The sequence below is a fragment of the Haliotis rubra genome, unplaced genomic scaffold (genome assembly GCF_003918875.1).
Source record: "Haliotis rubra isolate DU_JTF1 unplaced genomic scaffold, ASM391887v1 Scf783, whole genome shotgun sequence".
In the NCBI taxonomy this organism is placed as follows: domain Eukaryota; kingdom Metazoa; phylum Mollusca; class Gastropoda; order Lepetellida; family Haliotidae; genus Haliotis; species Haliotis rubra.
The window spans coordinates 317,825-344,384 of NW_025767505.1; the positions used below are offsets into that span (position 1 = coordinate 317,825).

Genomic DNA, 26,560 nt, shown 5'->3' on the forward strand with positions numbered 1-26,560 from the left:
GGCCTGTACATATTTTGTTAATGAGCTAAGGGGCATGGCAGTTCAAGGCCACCTTTGAATCATAGGAGACGAAAATCAGAATCAGTTCTCACTGTGCTTCCATGGCCTCATGATCAAACGCTTACGTAACTTCCCCAGATATTGCATGGGCATGAATACCACAGGCTCGAACTCGGAAACTCGTTCAATGGGTTGGCGTTGTGGAACTGTGTTACAGGCCAATAGTGGTCGTATTTTCGCTTTGTTCATCAATTCGCCGTTGTGTCTGACTACTCAACGTTACAGCTTCGACACAGTGGTGTTGGATTGTATTTGCTTCTGTTGAGAAGTATCATTTGAAACAAAGATAATGTTTGCCTTGCATGCAAAATTGTTGACTGAATTTGATCTGGGTCAGAAATATCAGCCATACCCGGCTTCACGATCAGTTCCAACTCAGACGGTTAAATTTAAGAGATACCATGTTGACGAACTCCAAACATGGGGCCTTGTGCCAAGGATTGTACAATCCATGCCACGACAACAAATTCCCACTTTACACCCTGATTCCATGGGCCGATCAGAACTACATTTGTCCAGGCCGATTTCACATACTTAGTGAGTACAAGCGTTTAGTTTTACGCCGCACTCAGCAATAGCCCAGCTCGAGTCTGGACCGGACAATCCAGTGATCAACATCATGAGCAACGATCTACACATGAGGGATACGATGACGTGTCAACCAAGTCAGCAAGCCTGACCACCCGATCCCGTTTGTCGCCTCTTACAACAAGCATGAGATACTGAAGATCAATTCTAACCTGGATCTTCACGGGTCTCACATAACAACGTAAGGTAGAGTGTGTATAACATATGTTATAGTTTGAATTACATTCAGAAAAGTGCAGATTCCAGTACTTTCTATTTTTCGTTTGAGTCCCATTCGGGATTCGAGCCCACACTCTCAGAGTCAAGCACCTCGTCGCCAGCCCACAAAGTCAGCCATCTAACCCACTCAGCCACTGTGGTCTCCACAAAAATGGAAGTCCGAAAGACCTTGTTTACCCCTCTGACAAGTGTACACTGGCACGGCTCCCACGGCCAAAGCTGTGAATACACAATGCCTTTGAGAAAGAGGTCAAATGTAACATAATTATGTACTATTTAGGATTACACTGTCTCAGTAAAGAACAGAATCTAGATTTTTTGGGGTTGACTTAATAGTTTTCCATTCTTCTTCAAAATAGATTTATTTTTTATTTTCACGTTTTTATTTCCCAGTACATGTTTACATGACATTATAATTATGAATAGATATTCACATATACAAGCCATACATAAATAGGTAGTATTAACAGGCTTGGCATAGGGCCTTAGTCGGTGTTACATTGACCTTTCTATCTTTGCAGATATTACATATAGATAAGTGGGCATAACTACATATCGGTGCATAATGTTGTTTCGTATTGTGTTTGAATTACAACTTGTGTATGTTTGACTACCTCTGGTAACATGCAAGATATAAGTCATTTAACATTACCCATTATTTCTCAACAGATGTTTACCTATACATAAATGTACAAAGTACACAGTGTATGACAACGTCTACTGCATGTTTCACTGTTTCTAATCACCTGCAAGGCAAATCATTGTAACATTAAAAGGTACTCTTTAAGGTTTACAATTAAATATTCAGCTACAAGTCTAAAAATAGCGTGTGGAAAGAGGACCAAAATGTAAAAACTTTGGACTGATTGTTGTTTGTAAAAGCAATGAATTAACATGCTTGATAGTAACTTAATATTTCTTTTTGGATGCTACTAACTATTTTGGAGATGTTGCAAGGTAAACTAGGGTAGGCATGTATGTTCTCCACGTGTTTAAAAGTGAAATTCCTCTTTGTTATATATCCAATGATTGCTCTCTTAAGTCCTTGGTATGTAAGAAAATCAACATCTACATCATATTTGTAATTCGGTTCTTCCAAGGACAGTATATTACCGTCCACATTCACTATATTTCTTAAGTATGTTCCTGTGATAGACTGTTTTGTCACCGATCAAAATATTGTTAGTGTGCCAAAGTGATTGATTTAATACCTCTGTATTATTAATTTTTTCTGATAACAAATTTTTAGATAGTCAGACCATGCCTCCACAACCTCCCTCCACCATCTGTTTGAAACATTGGGTACCATACATTTGTTAATATAAACGCCATCAGCGAACCATAGTTTCTGAATATTTGGAATACATAGTGTGGCATTTTCTGAGCATGTAGAATTGTCACATAACAGTCTTTTAATCCATGAAAGTTTTTGGGATGTTATAATGTTTTTACTATTGGAATATTGAAACCTCCATATTCAACAATGGTAGTCGTAACCTTTCTTTTAATTTTATCCTTCTTGCCTTTCCAAATAAAGTTAAAGCATTTCTTCTGAAAATATAGAATCGTATCATCTGGTGGGCTTGGTATGGATGAGAAGAGATGATTTAATTTTGACAGTAGTAGTGATTCCAGCACAACATTTCTTCCCATAGGTGTTAACAATCTTAATTCCCAAGTTTTCATCTCTCTCTCAATTTTCCCAAACTTGTCAGAATATTTAATGTCTACCATAGATTCTAGATCAACATCAAATTTGATACCTAGTAGATTAAACTGTGATTGTGACCAATCTAGATTATACTCCTTGCAAAGATTTACCTTTACCTTTTTTTATCCTATCCATATTAGTCTTGTCTTTTCAGTATTAACTTTAAGTCCATAAAACCTTGCAAAAACAGTTAAAACAGTAAGCACTGCATAAAGAGCCATTTTAGTACCATCTCTAGTGTTAGCGAAGTATCGTCTGCAAACTGAGCTAGAATACTTTCAATATTTCCCATCTTGATACCCTTTATCTTCTTATCTTTTCTGATCATAATTGCTAAGATTTCTACACATAGGATGAATATATAGGGCGAGACCTCATCCCCTTGTCTGCATCCTCTCGTAATCTTAAAAAAAGAGCTTCCGAAACCATTTACGAGGATACATGATTCTATATCATGTAGGAGGGTTGAAATCCATTTTTGTAAACTTGGTCCACAATTAAAGAAAGTGAGTACATTCATAATAAAATTTCTATTGACTGAGTCGAAAGCCTTCTCAAAATCTATTAATAATAGCAATCCAGGGACCTGAAGTGTTTCAGTATAATCCATAATATCATAAATAAGTCTACCTCCCCTATATATCTACCTGTGACAAATCGCTTTTGGTTTTCATTAATGACTGTTGGAAGTATTGATTTAATTCTATTAGCGATTACTGCAGATGCAACTTTATATGAGGCATTTAATAGACTAATGGGACGCCAAGATTTGAGAAGTTGTTTAGGCTTATTTGCTTCAGGCAAACATGTAATTGACCCTTGTTTCTGGGTTACAGATAAGGAGCCATGCTCATACGCGTAGTTCCAGGAATTGATTAAATAAGAGATTAGATCATTCCAAAAGAATTTTTAAAATTCGGTAGTGAACCCATCAGGTCCTGGTGATTTTTCATTTTTCATTGTTTTTAGTGTCATCAAACATTCTTCGTACGTTAGTTTACCTTCTAGATTTGATGATTCCTTAGGAGATAATTTTGGAACATCTGTCTCGGAAAACAGATGCTCTAGTTCAATTTCTGTGCATTCTTCCCTGGAGTATAACTGTTGGTAAAACTGTTTTGTTTCTTCTAGAATATCACTTTGCTTATTTATTACAGAGCCATCGTTTCTTACAAGGTTTGAAATCGACTTATTTAAAAACATTCTCGACTCAAGGTGCAAAAAGTATTGGCTTGGTTTTTCTCCATGTTCTATCCAGGTCGCTTTTGATCTAATGAAAAGTCCTTGGCTTTTCTCCTTATTTATTGTTTCTAATTCTATTTTTATTTCATTTAACTTATTCAATATATTCTCCTTTTCAGTCATATTTTCCTCTGTATCTAGTTTAATTTCTAATTCTTGTAATTTACCCTCAATTCCTGTTTTTGTTTATTTCTCTTTTTCTTCTTTGTTGATGAGTAATATATAATCATACCTCTAATTTCAAGTAGCAACATTTCCCACAATAACTGGTCATTTAGTTCATACTTCAAACCTTCCTCTTCCTGGTTAGAGATTTCATATTGCTGTAAAGTAGCTCTTATTGTTTCCTTAACCATTCTAATGTATTCTGCATCGTGCAATAATGAGTAATAATAATTTCAAAAAATCCTTTACCTCTTTCCAGTTGTGCCGAATTGATTGTAACAGATATTATTGAGTGGTCAAGACAAGACAAGACAAGAATTTTATTGTAATCAAGGCCTCCGGCCCATATACAGTTTACAGAGTTGTACATAAGTATTTTTTTACAAGTCAGTTGTAACTAATGTTTCAACAATTCATCTCTTAACTTACTGGCGTGTTTTATAAACAATGACAGATTTCTAATATTTTGTTCATTGCAAGAACATAATAGTGATTTAAAAGCTACATCGGGGGGGTTTGACAGGTAATACTCCGGTATATATTTTTTTCTAATGTCAGCATAAAATTTACAGATAAAGGTGAAGTGAATTTCGTTTTCTACTGCTTCTTTGCATAATGGACAGATTCTTTGATTCCTCTCGATGGACATTTTTTCTTCCTTCATTTACCATTAAATTTAGCAAACCTAGTCTGAATTTTATAAACGTATGCCATAGATCGTTGCATCTAAGAACAGATAAATATTTTTCTGGTTGTAGTAAAGTTTTAAATGTCCTATAACAATCATAGCGTGTGCTATTATTCAAACGTGATAGCCATTCCTGGTGATACATATTAATAGCTCGATTGCGAAAATCATTAATAAAAACATCGATATGACCAACAGTTTGGTTTAACCAGACATACCCATAACCACGAGAACATAATAAATATCTTAAACTTGATGCCCACGTTACTTTGCCAATACTATCTAAATGAACCAACATATTAGAGGACAGTTTTAGAATACGATGGTTAGGCATATTAAGAATTTTAAGCCAGTATTTTAAACATCTTATTTGTGAATTTATGTAAAGTGGGTATCTCCCGCACTCCCCATACACCATAATATTTGGTGTTGACGACACAACTCCCAAAAATCTTTTACATGCTAACAAATGTATTTTTTCTAAACAATCGAAACGTTGAAATCCCCATATTTCTGAACCATATAATAAAATTGGTTGTATTTGGGCATCAAAAAGTTTGAAAATAGACCTGGTGTTAACATTCCAGTCTTGTAAATAACCGGTATTAACTGGAAAAGAGCTTTCTTAGCACGTAGGGAGAGATCATAAACACTTTTTTTATATTGAAGGTATGATAAAAACGAACACCGAGGTACGTGTAACAATCAACTGTTTTCACAAGTTGATTACCAAGAAACCATTTATCTTTTTGAGAAATGTGACCACCCTTCCGAAAAATAACTACATTGGTTTTGTCAAGATTTACTGAGAGTTTCCATTCCTTAGTGTAATTATCTAGAATGTTAAGTTGTCGTTGTAATCCCACTACCGTATCTGATAGTCAAATCACATCATCTGCGAAGAGAAGCATTAAAATTTCCAAATAATCTGGGAACAGTTGAATACCATGTTTTCCATAAGAAACAATATCATTATATAATTCACTGATAAAAAATGAAAATAGGATGGGACTGAGGATGCAACCTTGTCGCAAACCTAAAGGACAATCAAAATAGTCTGTTGTACCCGTCTCACAATGGACACAGGACTTTATGTTTGAGTACATTTCCTTCAGCATGGAATACATTTTGCCCCTGAGACCAGTATCTCTTAAGCAGTTCCAGAGTTTAAACCTATCAACTGTATCAAATGCTTTTTTGAAGTCTACAAATGCAGCATATGATTTATGTTTTCTACGTGATAGACATTTTTGAATAATTGCATATAAAGTGAAGATATGATCAGTCGTGGAGTAGTTTTTCTAAACCCTGCTTGTGTTTCTGGAATTTTATCGCGCATATTTGCCCATTGGGATATCCTATTGTTCAATATTGTTGAAAATAGCTTCCCTAATAAACTCATTAGAGATATTCCCCTGTAATTATCTGGATTACTAGAGTCTCCCTTTTTATGCAGTGGAATAATGATAGAACGTGACCAGCTAGCGGGAAAAGTACCGCTGTTAAAAAGGTAATTGAAGCGTTTTATAAGAAAAGGCATAGTTTCATTTTGCGAACATTTTAACATTTCTATAATAACATTATCAGGCCCAGCTGCTTTCCCCCTCTTTAAATGTCTTTTGGCTTCCCTTATTTCCGTTTCTGTTATTGGAGAATCTAAAACTTGTTCATCAACGCTATCATCGTAATCGGAGTATATGGTATCATCTTCAATTGTACTGGCAATGTTGTTGAATAGATCAGTATTTGCATACATATTTTTGAAGTGTCCGAGCCATTCAGATTTAGAAACAGGAGAAGTTATCTTTTCCCGATTCTGTAGCGATCGTATTTTTTTCCAAAATTTTGAAGGAGATTTTGAAGATTTACAAAGATTATCTAGTCGTACTTTAGCGAGGTCAGATTTATATTTTCTACAACAAGTCTTATATGCATTCCTCTGTCTACCCTGGAGTATAACTGTTGGTAAAACTGTTTTGTTTCTTCTAGAATATCACTTTGCTTATTTATTACAGAGCCATCGTTTCTTACAAGGTTTGAAATCGACTTATTTAAAAACATTCTCGACTCAAGGTGCAAAAAGTATTGGCTTGGTTTTTCTCCATGTTCTATCCAGGTCGCTTTTGATCTAATGAAAAGTCCTTGGCTTTTCTCCTTATTTATTGTTTCTAATTCTATTTTTATTTCATTTAACTTATTCAATATATTCTCCTTTTCAGTCATATTTTCCTCTGTATCTAGTTTAATTTCTAATTCTTGTAATTTACCCTCAATTCCTGTTTTTGTTTATTTCTCTTTTTCTTCTTTGTTGATGAGTAATATATAGTCATACCTCTAATTTCAAGTAGCAACATTTCCCACAATAACTGGTCATTTAGTTCATACTTCAAACCTTCCTCTTCCTGGTTAGAGATTTCATATTGCTGTAAAGTAGCTCTTATTGTTTCCTTAACCATTCTAATGTATTCTGCATCGTGCAATAATGAGTAATAATAATTTCAAAAATCCTTTACCTCTTTCCAGTTGTGCCGAATTGATTGTAACAGATATTATTGAGTGGTCAGAATTAATACTTGGAATAATATATGTGTCCGAGACTGAGTGCATTAGATTATGAGAGATTAAAAAGAAATCTAAACGAGATTGCTTTAAAGGAGTTGGCTGTCGCCAAGTAAACCGTCTTTCGTTAGGGTGAATCTCACGCCATGGGTCCTTTAAGTCTAAAAATTCAATTTTCTCCATAGGTTCAGTTCTAGCTTTAGGATTATTTATATGCTTATAATCATATGTATCCTTCTCAGTATCTAATACTAGATTCCAATCACCACAGAGTATTGTCTTCTCAATTTCCATATTCTCAACAGCTGTTTTAATTTGTTTTATAGAAATCTGGATCGTCAGTATTTGGTCCGTATAAATTCACTAGTGAGTGTACAATTTCATTTAGTTTTAGTTTTAATGCAACATAATTACCTTCCTTCCTGTCTATTACAGTCTATAGAATGTCAAACTGAAAATCATTATTGAAGAGGATGGCAGTCCCTCTTGCATTGCTTTTATAATGGCTGAAGTAACATTCATTATAACCCCATTGTTGTTTGATTAATTGTTCCTGTTCTTTTGTAAGATGTACATCTTGAATTTAAATATCTGTGCCTTCTTTTTTCATAGGAATCTAAATACTCGTTTTCTTTCAAAATTATTATTTAGGCCTCTACAATTTAAAAAAAGGATTTTAAACTTTTCCTGATTATCTTTCATTAATGTACACTAATGTGTAGTTCATTAGGGTGCCCTTACCAAACCTGACAACTATGAATCTATGAGTCTCATGGTAAACATCTGGGATTTTTTTTTTTGTACGTCATTAACTGGTACATGTGAAAGCAACATAATAGTACTGACTTCCTTGATTGTTATATATTGGGAAATACGATTAAAACATAAAAACAAAAACATAATTCGCCTTGTACAACATCAGGCGGTTTGCTCCCCACTTTCAACATATGCATTAAGTAGAAAGGCATCCATCCCTTAAAAAAGGGTATGCTACATATATTCAAAGTATCAATTATACAAAACAGGGAACTGGGTAAAATTGTAGAAAGTACATCAAATTTAATTAACATCACAAGCTAATATTTTCATAGTTTTACTAGTGCTCCAAGGTACTGTGTTTCCTATTATCGCCATCAGCTACAATACCATAGTACAGAAAGCAGTACATTTGTATACACTCATATATAACTTGGTATTTCCTTGATATTATCAGGAACTTTCGTAAACAGGAAAATTGGCAATAAGCATAGATCATGACTATTCTCACACAAATTCACCTTTTGAGGTTACAAGCCATAAACCATAGTATAGATACACCTCAATAAACTCATATTGTTTACTATATCCTTAGTATTATGTGGAGCATAAGTAATATATATATATGTGAACACAAAAGATAGAGGGTTGTAGGTATCCTTGGCGTTATGAGGGGCAAAAGTAATGTATTTTGTAAAGACTAGAGATAGCGTTAAGTATAGAGCATAATGACTGCTTTCACACACGTCATCTTTTCAAATTTATAAGCCCTAATACAGAAACAGTACAGTATATCCTTTGTATTCCTTGGTATTATGAGGACAATCATTAATGTACCTTTGTAAGCACAAAGGAAACATTAGATATAGATCATAGTGGTTATTTTCACCCAAAGATCCCACCTTGAAAATTGCAGCCTATACTACAGAGATGTTGTGAGGAGTTTAAATAATGTACCTCTGTGAAAACTAACAATGACATTAAATACTTAACTTCCTTATTTAGTTTACATAAACTCCTTTGAGACAGTCATGAAATGTCAATGAAATGTTAATGCCGACACTATTATGTCGACCATTCATACTCATGAGTAATTCACACAAGCAAAAATGACAATAGGGTGCTCCCTTGCATTTCCTATTAGAAAAAATATATACTTGTTTGGTTCACATAAGCATCATTCATTTCAAACATCTATAAAATGTCAATGAAATGTTAATAAAATGTTAATGCCGACACTATTGTCGATCATTCATACTCATGCGTATTCACACAAACAAAAATGGCAATAAGATGCTCTCTTGCATTTCCTATTAGCAAGATATATACTTATTTGGTTGACATAAGCATCATTGTTTTCAAACATCTATAAAATGTCAATGAAATATTAATGCCGACACTATTATGTCGACCATTCATACTCATGAATAGTTCACACAAGCAAAAATGACAATAGGGTGCTCCCTTGCATTTCCTATTAGAAAAAATATATACTTGTTTGGTTCACATAAGCATCATTCATTTCAAACATCTATAAAATGTCAATGAAATGTTAATGCCAACAATATTATGTCGACCATTCATATTCATGAGTAATTCACACAAGCAAAAATGACAATAGGGTGCTCTCTTGCATTTCTTATTAGAGGAAAAAATACTTGTTTGGTTCACATAAGCATCTTTGTTTTCAAACATCTATAAAATGTCAATGAAATGTTAATGAAATGTTAATGCCGACACTATTATGTCGATCATTCATACTCATGAGTAATTCACACAAGAAAAAATGACAATAGGGTGCTCTCTTGCATTTCCTATTAGAGGAAAAAATACTTATTTGGTTCACATAAGCATCTTTGTTTTCAAACATCTATAAAATGTCAATGAAAATGCCGACAATATTATATCAATGGTTCACACTCGTGAGTTATTCAAACAAACAAGAATGGCAATATAGTATTCACTTGCAGTTTCTGTTAAAGAAATAGTTAGTTCACATAAGTACTGACATTTTGAAACATCTATAAGTTGTTAATGAAATGTTAATGCTGACAATATTATATCGATCATTCATACTCGTGAGTTATTCGTACAAACAAGAATGACAATAGGGTACTCACTTGCAGTTTCTGTTTAAGAAATATTTTGTTCACATAAGTACTGACATTTTGAAACGCCCATAAATGTCAGTAAAATATTAATGCTCATAATATTGTGGCTATCATTTATACTCATGAGTTATTCATAAGAACAAAAATGATAATGGGGTACTCCCTTACAGTTCTTCAAAATAGATGATAAATCTTATGGACTGTCATTCATCCTTAAGGTGGAGATTTGGAAGTTCCTTTAACCCCTCCAGTACCTTGAGGTGGAGCTGATGACACAACAACTGTTGTGAGATCTGGGGGAGAGAGAGAGAGTTATTGAGTGAGTTTAGTTTTACGCTGCACACAGCAATATTCCAGCTATATGGTGGCCTTCTGTAAATAATCGAGTCTGGACCAGACAATCCAGTGATCAGCAGCATGAGCATCGATCTGCGATATTGGGAATCGATGACATGTGTCAACCAAGTCAGCGAGCCTGACCACCTGATCACGTTAGTCGCCTCTTACAAGTACTGTTTGCTGAAGACCAGTTCTAACCTGGTCTTCAGTGAGTGAGTGAGTAAGTGAGTGAGTGAGTAGGTGCATGAGTGAGTGAGTGGGTGGGTGAGTGAGTTTGTGAGTGAGTGCATGAGTGAGTAACATTTCAGCAATGATACCAGAAATGGCTTCACACACTGGAAACGAGTGTGGAAGCGTGACGAACGCTGTATCCAAAAGGCTACACCTCCATCATTTGTGTATTTTGGATTTGAACCCACTATTATGGGGAAATTACCGGGCGAATACGCACAGCGAACTTCGGTTTCTCAGAGTTGTTGAATTTTCAATCGATTACGCCCTGTTTGACCTGACCAGAAGATATAGGAAGATTCAAAAGTGTATTGATAAAAAGCTGTTTATTGTCAAATCATGCTTATATCACGAATATAGAATACACACTGATGGTCACGCCTTCATCACATGTCTGTCTAATCTAAGACCACGACATTTCATCAGTTTATTGTTACCATCACTAGAGAGTTTTAACCCATCTAAGGGAGATAACTGTTGAATGTCGCGAATGTGTCACTATCTACAGATATCTTCATACACAAGTTCACATACGATAAACTTTGCATAGCTCATTGTAATCATATGACAAGTGTTCATTCGGAAAACTTCGGATAACGTCGGTTAGTCATATGGGTATACTGTCTCACGAGTTCCACCGGGAAGGTGCTGATTGTCTTGTCACATGATTCTCACGTTTTGGGACAGTGTTGTACGCCGCTTGTGTCGGATTATGGTTGTCTAACTGAAGATTCTTCCTTGACCAAAAATGAATGCTTCTACGCTGATAGTGATTTTGTGTGTTTATATGATAACGCCCAGTTCATCTGAAGACTGCAAGAAAATCAATTCTTGTTCATGTAAAAACTCTAAAGGGACCATTGACTTGTCACCCCTGGGTAAAAATGACGGAACTGCGAAGTAAGTACCTTCACCATGTACTGTTTGATGATTGATCAAGTCTGATTGATATGGCGTTCTTGGGATATACTTGGGTTATTGCACTCTCAGATCCTGAACCCGTGAAGATCCAGGTTAGAATTTGTTCCAGTAACCCATGCTTGTTGTAAGAGGCGACTAACGGGATCGGATGGTGGGGAGTCAGCAAACTAGTAGGTCTTCAGCAAAACGTGTGTGACGTAAGACACGACTAAAGGGATCAGGTGGCCAGGCTCGCTGACTTGTCATCGTATCCCAGTTGCGTAGATGGATGATCATGCTGTTAATCACTGGATTGTCTGGTTCAGACGCGATTATTTACAGACCGCCGCCATATAGCTGGAATATTGCTGAGTGCGGCGTTAAACAAACCAACATCAGATTCGGAGAATATTGTTTAACACCATAGTGAGCTCAACACTATTCATACTGTACGGTGTGTAACCTTAGGTTTGTTTAACACCATAGTGAGCTCAACACTATTCATACTGTACGGTGTGTAACCTTAGGTTTGTTTAACACCATAGTGAGCTCAACACTATTCATACTGTACGGTGTGTAACCTTAGATTTGTTTAACACCATAGTGAGCTCAACACTATTCATACTGTACGGTGTGTAACCTTAGGTTTGTTTAACACCATAGTGAGCACAACACTATTCATATTGTACGATGTGTAACCTTAGGTTTGGCACACCAATGACTAAAAGCACGATCTCCACTCAAGGAACCATGACATTGGACAACACAATGCACAATCTGCAGTGTCACAGAACGTGACCACCCGATGCCAGTACTCGTGGTAACTTTATCTGATATTATCTGGGTATACCGCGATGACGTACTCACACCGCGTGTGACCAGGATGTGGAGATTCACAATGAGGACGATAACCTTTACTGATAGGAGACACATGGGGAATGCAACACATACCTGTACACATTGTGACGATAACACCGAACAAAAGTACTGACATGACCACAATACAGATATAGATATATGACCAGGTAAAGTAAGAGTGAGTGAGTGAGTTAATATTTAACGTCACATCGGCAATATTTCAGCCATATCGTGACGAGAACATATTTGACATTGAAATGGAATATATGTATATTATAAGAACCTGTCGACGAATGACACTAAAACAACTAGAATATCACAATTAGAATTAAAACTAGCGTGGAAAGTTAAAACTAATATCACCATTTGGACAATACAATATGCAAACAGGCTGTAGATCGCCAACAACTGAAGGTAGATCACCATACTAGGGACCATGGGGAAGGTAAGGTATGAAATAGATTACAAACTATTACACCTGGTAAATGAACAGGCAGTAGCCTGTAATACCAGGGGTCGGTGGGGTAACCTAGTGGTTAAAGCGTTGGCTCGTCACGCCGAAGACCAGTTTCGATGCCCCACATGGGTGCAATATGTGAAGTCCATTTCTGGTGTCCCCCGTCGTAATGCTGCTGGAATATTGCTAAAAGCGGCGTAAAACCATACTCACTCACTCACTGTAATACCAGGTGAAGTATAGCATAAAACATACCTGGGCCCGCGTGTACAGAACGATCTTAGCGCTACAATTATTGTAATTCCTTAAGATCGCGATCTTAGGCTTCGGTTACAATCGCCATCTACTTGCACAAAGCAATTGTTGGCTAAGATCATTGTAAGTTACAATCGAAACTTACAATTGGTCCGGACCAATTGCAAGGAGCTAAGATCATTTGAGTCATTTTAGAAATGGCATTCAAATTAGTGTGTCTTTCACGCAAATAATCAGCTTTACGTTTGGAGATTGCATTTATATTGCATAAAACTGTGTGGTTCGCCTCGACACTTCAACAACACGGAGAATGCACAACCGATTTAACGTCGGATACATTGTTATTTACTGTAGTGAAACACATAACTATCGAGTCGATATCACAAAGTACTATTCCCACCCGATTCAATGTTGAAATAAGTGTGAAACAACATACCTTCTTGATAATCAAAGAAAGGATAATAGTGAATGGTGTCAGCGTGCGATTAACAATGGCCGTGACCTTTTCATTAACTCAAGAGCAGATAATTTTACTTTATACGCAAGATGGGAGTGGTTTCCCTTGGCATATGCCGTTGCCGTACAGTCTGTCATGCCCAATGTGCAGAGCTCAACATACTGATATCTCTTTTCGGTCATGGAGTGATTTTGTCTTAGTTTATCATTAAAGTAATCTATAATTAGATACAAGTTAACGTGCAAACTCAAGTTTCTTTCTCATCCATAAATCTAAATTTGATTATGCAATTTAAATATATACAAGTAGTCATCAAATAGGGATATACACATGTTGAGGCATTAAAAAATTATGTTTCAAAAGAATTTCACTTTAAGGAAAATATTTATCAACGCAATAGGGTTAAATAAATTATATACTGTGAATAGGTTTTTAATAACTACTACTCTCTTGAAATATTATTTAATACACGTACTTCCCTGCCATGGATTCTTTAGAACACTTCTGTAGCCATTATTTTATTGTATTGTAGTCTAGGATATATTTAGGATTTTACCACCACCACCACCATCACACCACCACACCACCCCCACCACCCCACCACACACACACACACACACACCCAACAACACACACACACACACACACACACACACACACACACACACACACACACACACACACACACCAACAGCTGCGTATTAAACAATGTCTCATTGACAACCATTGGCAAATCATACATTTAGGTGTTATATCATAAGGAGATACTGTTGATATTTTTTTTTTTAAGTTCCATAATTAAGTCACTAAATCTAGATTCAAATTTATTCATGTATTTTTTCGTATTTCAGTATTTTCATAAAACATGGGTAGGTATTTCTGTGGTTGCAATATCACATTTTCAGTTCATAAATCAAGACAGTTAGAATGTAGAAAAATATATGCTATCGTCCACGTAATCGGTTCCTTCTAAGATTTCTCGGACTTTTTCACGAAAATTCTGCAAGGTGCGATTGAGGGGGGTATGTATTGTGTGCTTGGACCAGTATCACTTTTTATTTGCGCAGCATGCTATGCGCACTTTCAGACAACTGTAGACGGGAGTCGAGTTTAAGAAATTCGTACCTCTACCGTTGAAGAGTTCGATCTTAGCTAAGATCGCGATCTTAAATACATGCCGTCTTACAATCGCTCTAAGATCGGCTTTGTGCAAGTGGATTAGGGCAATTGTATGGTGATTGTAAAGTTGATTGTAGGGGCCTAAGATTGATTGTAACTAAGATTGCTCTGTGCAATTGGTCCCTGACAGGTACATGTACCACACTCAGTTTACCTTCACACCAGGTAAACTATAATACACCGTTAAGTATTAAACCAGGGAACAACAGCACCAATTTAACTATAACACCGGTTATAACACTGTTTTCCTAAAGCTCTAGATCAATATAGCACAAGGTTAACATTTACACAGTATAAGCAATACAGCCCAGTTATAAAACTTTAATACCAGGTACACCACAACCTTAACTTAACTATTACAACACGAGTTAAACTACCCGTTAAACTATCTGTGTCAGCAGGTAAACTATCTCACAAAGTTAACTATTGTCACGTGCTTTGTTTCTTTGTTTGTTTGTTGTTTACTCCAATGCCATAATTCCGACTATAAGACTCTATTATCGTTCATCCTCGCCAGATATGCCGACAAGGCAGACGGTACTGGACAGTGGTACTACTCCTACAACCCGTGCAACGAGTTCTCCGAGGGCAGTGGGGGATGCGACAAAGTAGCGGTAAGTGGTTCATCGTCGTCGTCGTCGTGAATACACCATGTTGTAGAAGCTGCAACATCACGAGAAACCTCTCTGTAGCAGGCCGGATGCTGAAATTTGTTAATTAGTATTCCAGATGTCAAATCCCAGTTCGCTGGATGCCTTCAAATATTGGTATCTGGTATCAAGACAAAATATGGCACAAAGCTAATGATCACCCATACTCTGTGAAACGTTCCGGGTTATAATTTGTCTTCAGCAACCCATGCTTGTCCTAAGAGGTGACTAACTGAATCCGGTGGTCAGGCTCGCTGACTTGGTTGACACATGTCATCGTATCCCAATTGCGTAGATCGATGGTCATGATGTTGATCACTGGATTGTCTGGTCTAGACTAGATTATTCACATACCGCTGCCATATAGCTGGAATATTGCTGAGGGCTGCGTTACACAACCAACAACCAATTTCTTTAATTACAAGTCAAGTAAAACTGTCCAAAGACGTAAGGTTGGCATCTTCCATTATGTCGACATGTTAATCACAAGTTTAGGTACTGGAAAAGGGTGTGAGTTTCAATCGAATCAGCACCTTGTGGTTTACAAAGGAAGACAGTGTAAGCAGGTGTGTTGGTTTGACAATTCTGAAATTATGTTGGATACTTAGCCTCATCCACCAAAAGACGTTAAAATATGGTACTTGTTGGTCCCTGCCTGACGCTCGGCATTAATGGGTACAACAAGGACTGGTCGGCTAGGAGTCAGTATAATGTGTCTGAGTGGGGTATTCATGCTTCATTGCGGCATGGTATCTCAGTGGGCTAGCACTTTAAAACCAGCTTCAGTCTAGGCTAGTACAAGCAGCCGCACATACACATACACACGCATGCACGTCGTCATATGGGCGAAATATTCTCAAGCACGACCTTAAACCCAATTTCACCTCACCTCACCTCACTGTGAACGTATGACCTAAAGAGCCGGGTTGCTTCTTAGGTCCTTCTTTACGTCTTTACGTCCTTATAGCTTACGTTGATAGAGCGTATAGTCCACCGCATATTATCCTCGTGAATACAAACTTAAATATAGCAGAAACAAGTTGTACAGGTGACTGTTTCATATAGTGAGTTTTTATTTAAACATTATCTGGTTAGGTAAAGGATATTTAATTAATGGCAGATTAAGGTGAGGTAAGGTGAAATTGGGTTTAACGTCGTGCTTGAGAATATTTCGCTCATATGACGACGTGCATGCGTGTGTATGTGTATGTGCGGCTGCTTGTACTAGCCCAGACTTAAGCTGGTTTTATAGTGCTAGCTCACTGAGATATCATGCCGCAGTGAAGCATGAATACCCCACTCAGACACAGTATATTGACTCCTAGCCGACCGGTCCTTGTTGTACCCATTAATGCAGAGCGCCAGACAGGGACCAACAAGTACCATATTTTAACGTCTTTTGGTATGACGCGGTCGGGGATCGAACCCGCGACCTTCCGCTCTCCGGGCGGACGCTCTAACCACTACTCCACGGAGGCGGCTGGCAGATTAAGGGTTATATAATACATGACTAGTTTTATGGGTAACAACTTCTTTTTATTCGTCCTTAATCGGGTGAACGATGAAGGAGTACGAATTAGCTCTGAAACGTCGCATAAAGAATAAATAGAAGTTGTTAATCATAAAACGTGTCTTGCATTCATGTTCATCAACTTCTAAAAGCCTTTCAAGAACTTAAGGGTTATATTGGATTCGAAACCAATAATTAGGAGATAAACATACTATAAAACTTAGAGCTAATATAATTACGTTATATACCTCTGGTTTTCCAACAAAGTATGTTTATCTCCATTCTATCATAACCGCGTTATTAAGATTTTTAAAAATATGCATAAAATTACAAAATTAGATGTGTATAACGGGCTTACATACCTCTGAATGACTTTAATTAACCAATGACAATCCAGTATTTACTGAAGTCACGGAAGAATGGTGGATACTTCATGGGCCACGCGTTGCCGTTGCTTCGGCTGACATAAATTGTCATCTAATCCTTGTTGTACAGGCGTGTCAGACGGATACAATTTCCTCCTACTTCAATCTTGGCGATCAAGCTTCGGCAAAGTTCAAAGATGACCCCACTAATGGCCTACAGATAGAATACAGCGCATCGACAGATACAAAAAGGTAAATTTATCCACCTATCATATCTGAGAAGCACTACAGATCAAAAGTTATATTCTTCTCGCCTAAACATCACCCCAGGCACCCCAAGATCAACATATCGACTTGTTTTACCCGATTATTACTGCACACACTACTAGGGGAAAATATCTACTGGTATCTCCTGAGCGTCACGACAAACAACACGGGAAAAGATATACTTGTAATCTCCTGAGCGTCACGACAAACCACACAAGGTGAAAATATCTACTTATCTCACCTGAGCGTCACTTCAAACAACACGGGAAAATATATACTTGTATCTCCTGAGAATCCGAACATACATGACAAGGTCCAAATATCTACTTATCTCACCTGAGCGTCACTACAAACTACTCAAAGTGAAAATATCTACATGTACTTGTATCGCCTGATATTCCGAACATACTCTGCAAGGTCCAAATATCTACTTATCTCACCTGAGTGTCTCTTCAAACAACACAGGTGAAACTATCTACTTGTATCTCCTGAGAATCCGTACATACATGACAAGGTTCAAATAGCTACTTATCTCACCTGAGCGTCACTTCAAACAACACAGGTGAAACTATCTACTTGTATCTCCTGAGAATCCGTACATACTCTGCAAGGTTCAAATAGCTACTTATCTCACCTGAGTGTCTCTTCAAACAACACTGGTGAAACTATCTACTTGTATCTCCTGAGAATCCGTACATACATGACAAGTTTCAAATAGCTACTGATCTCACCTGATCGTCACTTCAAATAACACAGGTGAAACTATCTACTTGTATCTCCTGAGAATCCGTACATACATGACAAGGTTTAAATAGCTACTTATCTCACCTGAGCGTCACTTCAAACAACACGGGAAAATATATACTTGTAATCTCCCGAGCGTGACTACAAACTGCAAAAGGTGTGTCCTTACTTGCGAATCTTTGGAGCCCTGAAACAATACTGGAGAGCATTTTTAAATCCACAACCATTATTAATGAATCCTGAATCCTAAACCATTTCTCTCTGGTATTCATGAATCTACCGGTGAAGCACGATCAGCTTCATTTCCTCGAATTTCGTAATCAGTATTGTTTACTTGCAGAACATCTTATGTAACTCTCAAATGTGATGAAACCACTGAAAGTTTTACGGTTGACGGTGAAAACCCCCCAGGAAGTGCATTATACGTAAGTCAATTGCTGTACATAGTATTATAGATAAACATCGTTGGGTTGAGATTTGATGTATCGAACTTACGGTTTTCTCGAAGTTTGGCCTCTGCGCATCCATTATATAGTATTGGTGGGCGAGCTGTCTAAGGCGCCAGGCTAGTGATCCAGCGAGCCTGAGGTGCCGGGATCGAGCCCACCTGTGACGACTCTTTCAGTGTTGTCACAACCCCTAGTGTACAGTACCCAGCCCTGTGCACTTAAAAGAACCCGGGAATCTGTTGGTAAATGACCAGTTGGTGGCCACATGGATACGTGCAAACACCCAGTTGCGGGTACAGCAGCGTGCAGTAAACTTGGACTAAGTACTGTGAATATATGTCCCAGTCCACCCAGCTGTGAATGGGTACCTCGTAAGGGTGGAAAAGCCGCAATAACTTGGTGCGCATAGTGGCTGCAAGAGTTGTATGCTCCCAAGGGAGATGAGATTGATAATACATTGTGCCGCTGAGACTGACATCCAATGATCGAGGGTAAAAACCCAGCGCTTTGAGCATGTACTAGTTACGTGGATATGTGCGCTATATATAGTATCCTATCCTATTCTTTTTGCAGTTGTGTCAAACCTCGGATAACTCGAAGTATTTACATAAATTGTTGTACATACAGTTAAACATCGTTGGGTTGAGATTTGATGTGTCGAACTAACGGTTTTCTCGAAGTTCCCTGTGTATTTCTTATTAAGTCTTAGTTTGCAGTTGCGTCGACCCTCGCATAACTCGAAGTATGTAAAAATTCATGAAGTAAAATATTGACAAACGACGCTCGAAATATAAGAAGCTGTTATCCTTAAATTTTGTTAATATTGTGCAAAGGTGTTTGACTGTATTTCTACTGAGTTTGACGTAGATCAAACGGAAGCAAATGTTATGTCACGTTTTGAGGCTAAACATTATTTTGATACGTTTCTTTCCATGTTTGAAAATGAATAGTAGTTAAAATCATTTTTAAAAAGGAAATTTACATTGCTGATCCTATTACAATTCCAAAATATTTTTTAACATTAATATCATTAACATTCGTTTCTAATGTCAGACAGTGTTATATGCCTGTATGGCATGCCGTAGTCTGCAAATAGCAATACCGCTGTGATAGTGAGTCACTTCCGGGTCTAAAGGGGCAGCCGGTATTGCCGCGCTGGTATTGAACGATCAGCGACAATATGCCACATTATTTACAACAGATATGATTATTATACAGTCAACTGAATAGATATAGTACCAAAGGTCAGTCGGCGCTCCTAATCCCGATAGCGATAACACAAACTACCGCGTTTACTATTGTTCGACACATCCGAAATGCATGAAGAGTAAACTTGTATATTTGTATATTTCAGTACTTCACGCTAACCAGCAAGCACTGTTGTTTTCCTAACCCCGAAGACAATGGAGGGGGAGGGCTGTCTGCAGGCAGCATCGTTGTCATAATGTACGTGCATGGGCGTTCCCAATGTCTAATTTGTTTGTTGTTCAACGCTGCACTCAGCAACGGTCAAGCTATATGAGTGAGTGAGTGAGTTTAGTTTTACGCAACTTTTAGCAATATTCCAGCAATATCATGGCGAAGGACACCAAAAAATGTGCTTGACACATTATATCTAAGATGGGAATCGAACCCTGGTCTTCAGCGTGATGAGCTAACGCTTTAACCACTAGGCTACTCCGCCGCCCCTTAAGCTGTATGACAGGCGTCTGTAAATAATCGTAGCAGAATGGAGATTTAATCCCCAGAAAATCCAGGGTGCAATAAGAATCGGTACGGGAGGTCAGTGACGTCCGACCATCACATCTTGATGGAGCGTCTAAGTCGAGGGCTGGTGATTCAGTCCCCGTCCGCATCGTACTTGTTGTTGCCCTGCCTGGCGCTTGGCAGCAAGGAAATACAGTGAGTGAGTGTGGTTTCAGAGCTCCAGATAAGCTGCGTATTTGCGTACAATACGCTGTAGAAAAGTTGAAATACGCAAGAAAAATAAATGCCAGCGTACGAAAAAACACTAAATATTTACGTTTACGCTATGTCAAAATAGCAATGCGTATGTACCCAATGCATCGAAATTATGTTGGTATCGTATCAAATCAAACCAATGGAAATAAACTTGAAGTTTTTCCATCTCCAAATTTTCGTGATTAAAAGAATCTTGAATAATTGAAAACGCATTTAAGATGCGCAACACAGATATAATACCAGTCATGGTTTGTTAATCCCTCACTGATTGGCCCATCTATAAATAGCGACCAATCAAATAGCTGTTGTCTTTCTACATGTAATGTAATACTGATAATGTCGTGCAAGCGTGGTCGAAAGCTTAAACACACTCAAAATAAAATATCTAGTTATTTTACGCTACAAACAGAAAACTATTTCATTAGATCACTGCTAGATTAATTTATAGGCAAGTGCTGTGTTTCACAATCAGATTCAATTGACGGTGATATCTTAAATGAACTTGTAACATTAGCTGTTCGCGGCACCAAAACAGATGCAGACCAAGGCACATAATATTTCTTATTTGTTATTCATCTTTAGCCTGGAGGATCTTGTATTATCTCTATTATCGAATGAAAAAAATGTTGCACCTCTTAAAATTGATATTTGAAATAAATGCCCGAATTTTAAAAATATGGTGGGTATCAAAATGTTTAGATACCCACTTGAAATTGGAAATAACCACTTAGTTGAAAAAGTATGGGTATCATACCCACATGGCCAAAAGCTTATCTGGAGCTCTGACTGGTTTTACGCCGCTTTAGCAATATTCCAGCAATATTCCAGCAATATCACGGTGGAGGACACCAGAAATGGGCTTCACGCATTGTAACCATATGGTGGTGGTGGTGGAATTGGGTTTAACGTCGTGCTTGAGAATATTTCGCTCATATGACGACGTGTGCATGCGTGTGCGTGTGTGTGTGTATGTGCGGCTGCTTGTACTAGCCCAGACTTAAGCTGGTTTTATAGTGCTAGCCCACTGAGATACCATGCCGCAGAGAAGCATGAATACCCCACTCAGACACATTATACTGACTCCTAGCCGACCAGTCCTTGTTGTACCCATTAATGCCGAGCGCCAGGCAGGGACCAACAAGTACCATATTTTAACGTCTTTTGGTACGACGCGGTCGGGGATCGAACCCGCGACCTTCCGCGCTCCGGGCGGACGCTCTACCAACTACACCACGAAGGCGGTCCGTAACCATATGGAAATACAAGTGCCAGTCAGCTCTTTGAGCGTATTGTCAGTCTACTGTGTCTGACCTGCGACATGTGTTTGTGTTTGTTCGTTTGTATGCTTGTTTGACGTTGCACTCATGGCGGTTTGTAAATAATCAGACAACAACTAGACAGTCCAGTGATTGACATCATGAGCATCGATTTAGGAAATGGGGGGAAACAGCATGCGACAACAAAGTCAGCGACCCTGACCACCCAATCCCGATAGCTGCCTTTTTAGGACAAGCATGGGTTGGATCTTTACAGTACCGACTGTTTAGAGAGTGTGAGGGTCTGGGCTGATTGTTCCACAGCGAGTTTTACTTGTTGGCCTGGCTCGATAACTCTGTTGGTATTGTGTCATCATGCTCCGGTGTATTTGCTCGTTGCTCATGATATTAATCACGCTGTTTTCTATTTCACATCCCATTTTAAAAGTCACCGGGCGAGAACATTGACGAGTGCGGCGTAAAACAAAACGTTACTTCTATCCCCTAAACGTCTCCCCTAGAGACATCAGTTTGATATTTTCTATATATCCCACTCATTTTCACATGTGACGAAGCTATAATGTTCATGACTAGAAAGCCAAATTACCCTCTGCACATCTAAACGTTGGTCTTAACAATCAGGGTGGTGGGGTAGCCTAGTGGTTAAAGCGTTCGCTCGTCACGCTGAAGACCCGGGTTCGATTCCCACATGGGCAAAATGCGTGAAGCCAATTTCTGGTGTCCCCGAAGTGATATTGCTGGAATATTGCTAAAACCGGCGTAAACCTAAACTCACTCACTCACTCTTAACAATCTCTTGCAGTTTCTTTGGTATGGCGTTCGTATACATCTTAGCGGGCCTGGTGTTTCAAGCCTTTGTACGAAAAGCGTCTGGCAGAGAGATGGTACCCAACTACAACCTATGGTCGGCGCTACCAGGTCTCATACGAGTGAGTAATTGGTATTTTCATTTTCTTCTAATTACGAAATTCCTTGACCACGTTTTATCATCCATGCTGAACCATCAATATGCATTTGAACATGTTTAAGTGGCTTTTAGAAGCTGGTATGATGAAGAGGATTTTTTTTTAGATAGACAATTTCTTTATTGCAATAAATGCGATGCTTCGGGGTAGATGCTGACACTTGCTTGTCCCCTGCTTGAAATCAGCGTCTACACCGAAACGTCGCATCTTTTGCGATAAAGAAGTTGCCTATCCATAAACATTCTTCCTCTTCATCAATATGCAGACAAGCAGAACGGATAATGAAAGAACGCCTAAATCTCTGGGTTAACTGCTCCTTACCAAATGAAGTGAAAAACAGATCGATAATCGTTAACTAAATATAGATCGATTATCGATAAAGGTCGGAGACGCAATTTTGAGGGGAAAATGACAAAAATGTCTGAAACAAATAAACATATTTCACATCACTGGTGAGTTGTGACATGTGTTTGAACATAGTTTACAGGACGGGGGCGGCGGGGCAGCTAAAGCGTTCGTTTACCACGCCGCACACCCGAGTTCGATTCCCAACATTTTTTTGTGTCCCCCCGCCGTGATATTGCTGGAATATTGCTAAAAGCTGCGTAAAACTAAACTCACTCACTCTCTCATTTTACAGGATGGGGTCATTCTCACATTCACATGTGGTCGGCGGTCTGGCTATGGGAAGGTTTGAAAGACACCATGTATCTGCGCAGGACAGGAAGTTACGCACAAAACCCGCCCTGTGGTTTCGAGCATTCGATCGTACATCAAATGGTGCTTAGTCAAATAAGTTTTTTAACACCTACGTCATTACCTCTATCCTGCAAACTCTAACTTTCAGGCCTTCTCTCGATTTTCATTTTGTCATCCAGAATGCCCCGATTAGGCCAAGGGCAGATAACTCTAATAAAGAGTCCTAAATCATGTATGTCTCCATTCGTCGTCCCTTTCCGGAATAACACGAGTTGGTCACGAATGGTATGTATCCGAATTATCGCTTATATATTTACACCTAGTATAGAATACCCATGATGCGTGTTAGAATTGCGATGTAGGCTGTAATTTTAGATCGGACTGTAATATGTGTTTTACAGAAGATTCTATTGACCGCCCTGTACCATATAGAACTCACATAGCGCTTGAAAAAAACACGGGTTTTTGTCTTGATATGTGATATGACAATGCCTTATTTATCTCCATAAATGTATATTTTCAGTCCCAAAATATTTTGAGCAATATGTGTTAATTTGGCACCAACGCCGAGAAATCAAAACCTCCTCACTCATTTGATGTTTCGCCTGTTACCATTGCTTGAATGATTTATTAATGTATTTATTTGTTTATTAAATATCCATCGCGGTACAACGACAAAGGTTGTCATTCGACTCCTACAATACACTCCCTATGGCTGTGTAATGTCGACTTTACTTTATGTCGAACTACGTATATGTCGATCTAAATTGAGTAGTATAACGAGAGTTCATAGTATCGTGTTTTTGCTTCACGTTTATATAAATGCCATCTGTATTTATTATACCTAGAACATTATATCCATGTGTACATTTACCATGCATGCTGTATTGCACTTCGGTTTAGTAATAAAAATATGTTCATCTTCACTGAAAGGGTACTACTCATTTAATTTGTTGCATTCGACAACAATCGAGCGATGTGAGGAGGCCTGTAAATAATAGTCTTAACCAGACAATCCAGTGATCAACAGCATGAGCATCAATCTAAGCAATTGCGTTACGATGGCATGTGTCAACCAAGTCAGCGAGCCTGACCACCCGATCTCTTTAGCATGAGAAGCATGGTTTGTTGAAGACCAATTCTACCCCGAATCTTCACGAGTACCGGTGTAAGTACCAGCAGCACACAGACTCACGCATGCACACTCACAGACTTACGCATGCACACACACAGACTCACGCATGCACACTCACAGACTCACGCATGCACACTCAGACTCACGCATGCACACTCGCAGACTCACGCATGTACATACACAGACTCACACATGTACACACACACAGACTCACGCATGTACACACACAGACTCACGCATGCATGCACACACACCCAGACTCACGCATGCACAGACAAACAAACAAACAAATTTTGTATTAATCTGACCTTGCGTAGATAATAGAATTGTAAGTCCGGTTCGAGACTCCGATTTAGAACTGGTCCCCAACAACCTGCGCTGGATGTCGTTGTTCAAAGCAGTCGTAGCGCTAAGACTGTCGTAAGTCTGTTACAGTATAGGTGTTACGACAGTCGTACACTACGATACCTTTGTACAACAGCACCCAGGTCGTAACACACGGTGAATCGGTGACATGAATCAATACAGTTGAAAGCTGTCTGTTAACTCCGCTTGTCGAGAGGTGCAGTGTCATAAATTCGGATGTCTGCAGTCGCCAAGCGCCCACAATGTCCCACAATGCACCATGGGATAACATAATCCATCAAAAGGAAGGATTTATCCTCTTCGAGAACACCCGGTGTTGTCACTGAATCTCCGCGAGACATTCATATCATTTTCATAGCTATATATATAGCGTTCGCTTGTCACGACGATGACCTGGGTTCGATTCCCTACATGGGTACAATGTGTGAAGCCCATTTCTGGTGTTCTTCGCCCTGATATTGCTGGAATATTGCTAAAAGCGGCGTGGAACCATACTCACTCACTCACCCTAACGGAATTTGTTTCTGAGAATAATCAAGACTGGGAATTCTTTTGCACTTACGTTTTTGCATTTTATCCTAAATTTAATCCTATATTTTGTCCTATATTGTATGAAATATGTATCTCCTCCAATTCTGAACTAAACTACCTGGTAAAAGAAAGTTATCACTTTTAAAGTAATTGTATATAAAGCAAAAACGCTGGTACCGGTTTGAACCCAAGCAGAAAACATTTGCCAAAACGCAACATGGTCAGAGCAAGCATGGAGTACAAACCACAAAACCAAGACGAATTTACCAAGAGTTACGCCAGCTAAACGAGACAGGGCGATCGGTATGGCCAATATGGGAGCTTCAAACGTCAGCTGGCAAACCCTTCAACTGAAGCCAAGCCACCATCAACAAATTGATAAACATTGCAAACAGGCCAGACCCAAGACCGTCCACGATCGGGAAGACCGAGAGTCACGACACCGGCCGATGACCGCTATACCCGGCAGATCCACCTCCGGAACAGATTCGTGACCGAGACGACAGCACTAGGACACGCCATCAACAGACGAACAGTCCCTCGACGACTTGGTATGGCTGGTATACGAGCCCACCGCCCCTTTCGTTGAATGGCCTTGACCCGTCTACACCGTCAACGCTGACTGCCATGGGCACGAACTGTACGTCGGTGGCAGCGACGTGACTGGGAGAGAGTGATCTCTACAGGTGATGTTAAGAAACGATGGCAGAGTTCGAGTTTTTCGACGCAGGGGAGAGCGACCGGCACCAGACTGCGTTCAAGAAGGTCACCCGTTCGATGGAGGAGTCTGTAAATAAACCAGTCTGGACCAGACAATCAAGTGATAAACAGGAGGACGAATGCATTTTCGTTATGAATGCTTTAT

At 38.7% G+C, this 26,560-nt stretch overlaps 1 protein-coding gene across 1 annotated transcript; it reads left to right on the forward strand.

Annotated features, from left to right (window-relative positions):
• The first annotated feature begins 11,293 nt into the window (after positions 1-11,293).
• LOC124260997 lies at positions 11,294-24,589 on the forward strand. The gene is made up of 7 exons (XM_046695318.1): positions 11,294-11,569; positions 15,293-15,389; positions 17,431-17,552; positions 18,652-18,736; positions 20,115-20,206; positions 22,802-22,928; positions 23,605-24,589. The coding sequence occupies exons 1-7, from the start codon at positions 11,418-11,420 to the stop codon at positions 23,659-23,661; spliced, it is 732 nt and encodes a 243-aa protein (XP_046551274.1). The 5' UTR covers positions 11,294-11,417; the 3' UTR covers positions 23,662-24,589.
• Positions 24,590-26,560: the final 1,971 nt, after the last annotated feature.

What these genes read in the sequence shown, in the direction of transcription:
- LOC124260997 (XM_046695318.1), top strand. Translation starts at nt 11,418, where the DNA reads ATGAATGCTTCTACGCTGATAGTGATTTTGTGTGTTTATATGATAACG. An exon ending in CCCCAGGAAGTGCATTATAC is followed by an intron (nt 18,737 to 20,114) that starts GTAAGTCAATTG and finishes TGTATATTTCAG; the next exon opens with TACTTCACGCTAACCAGCAA. An exon ending in CGCTACCAGGTCTCATACGA is followed by an intron (nt 22,929 to 23,604) that starts GTGAGTAATTGG and finishes CTCATTTTACAG; the next exon opens with GATGGGGTCATTCTCACATT.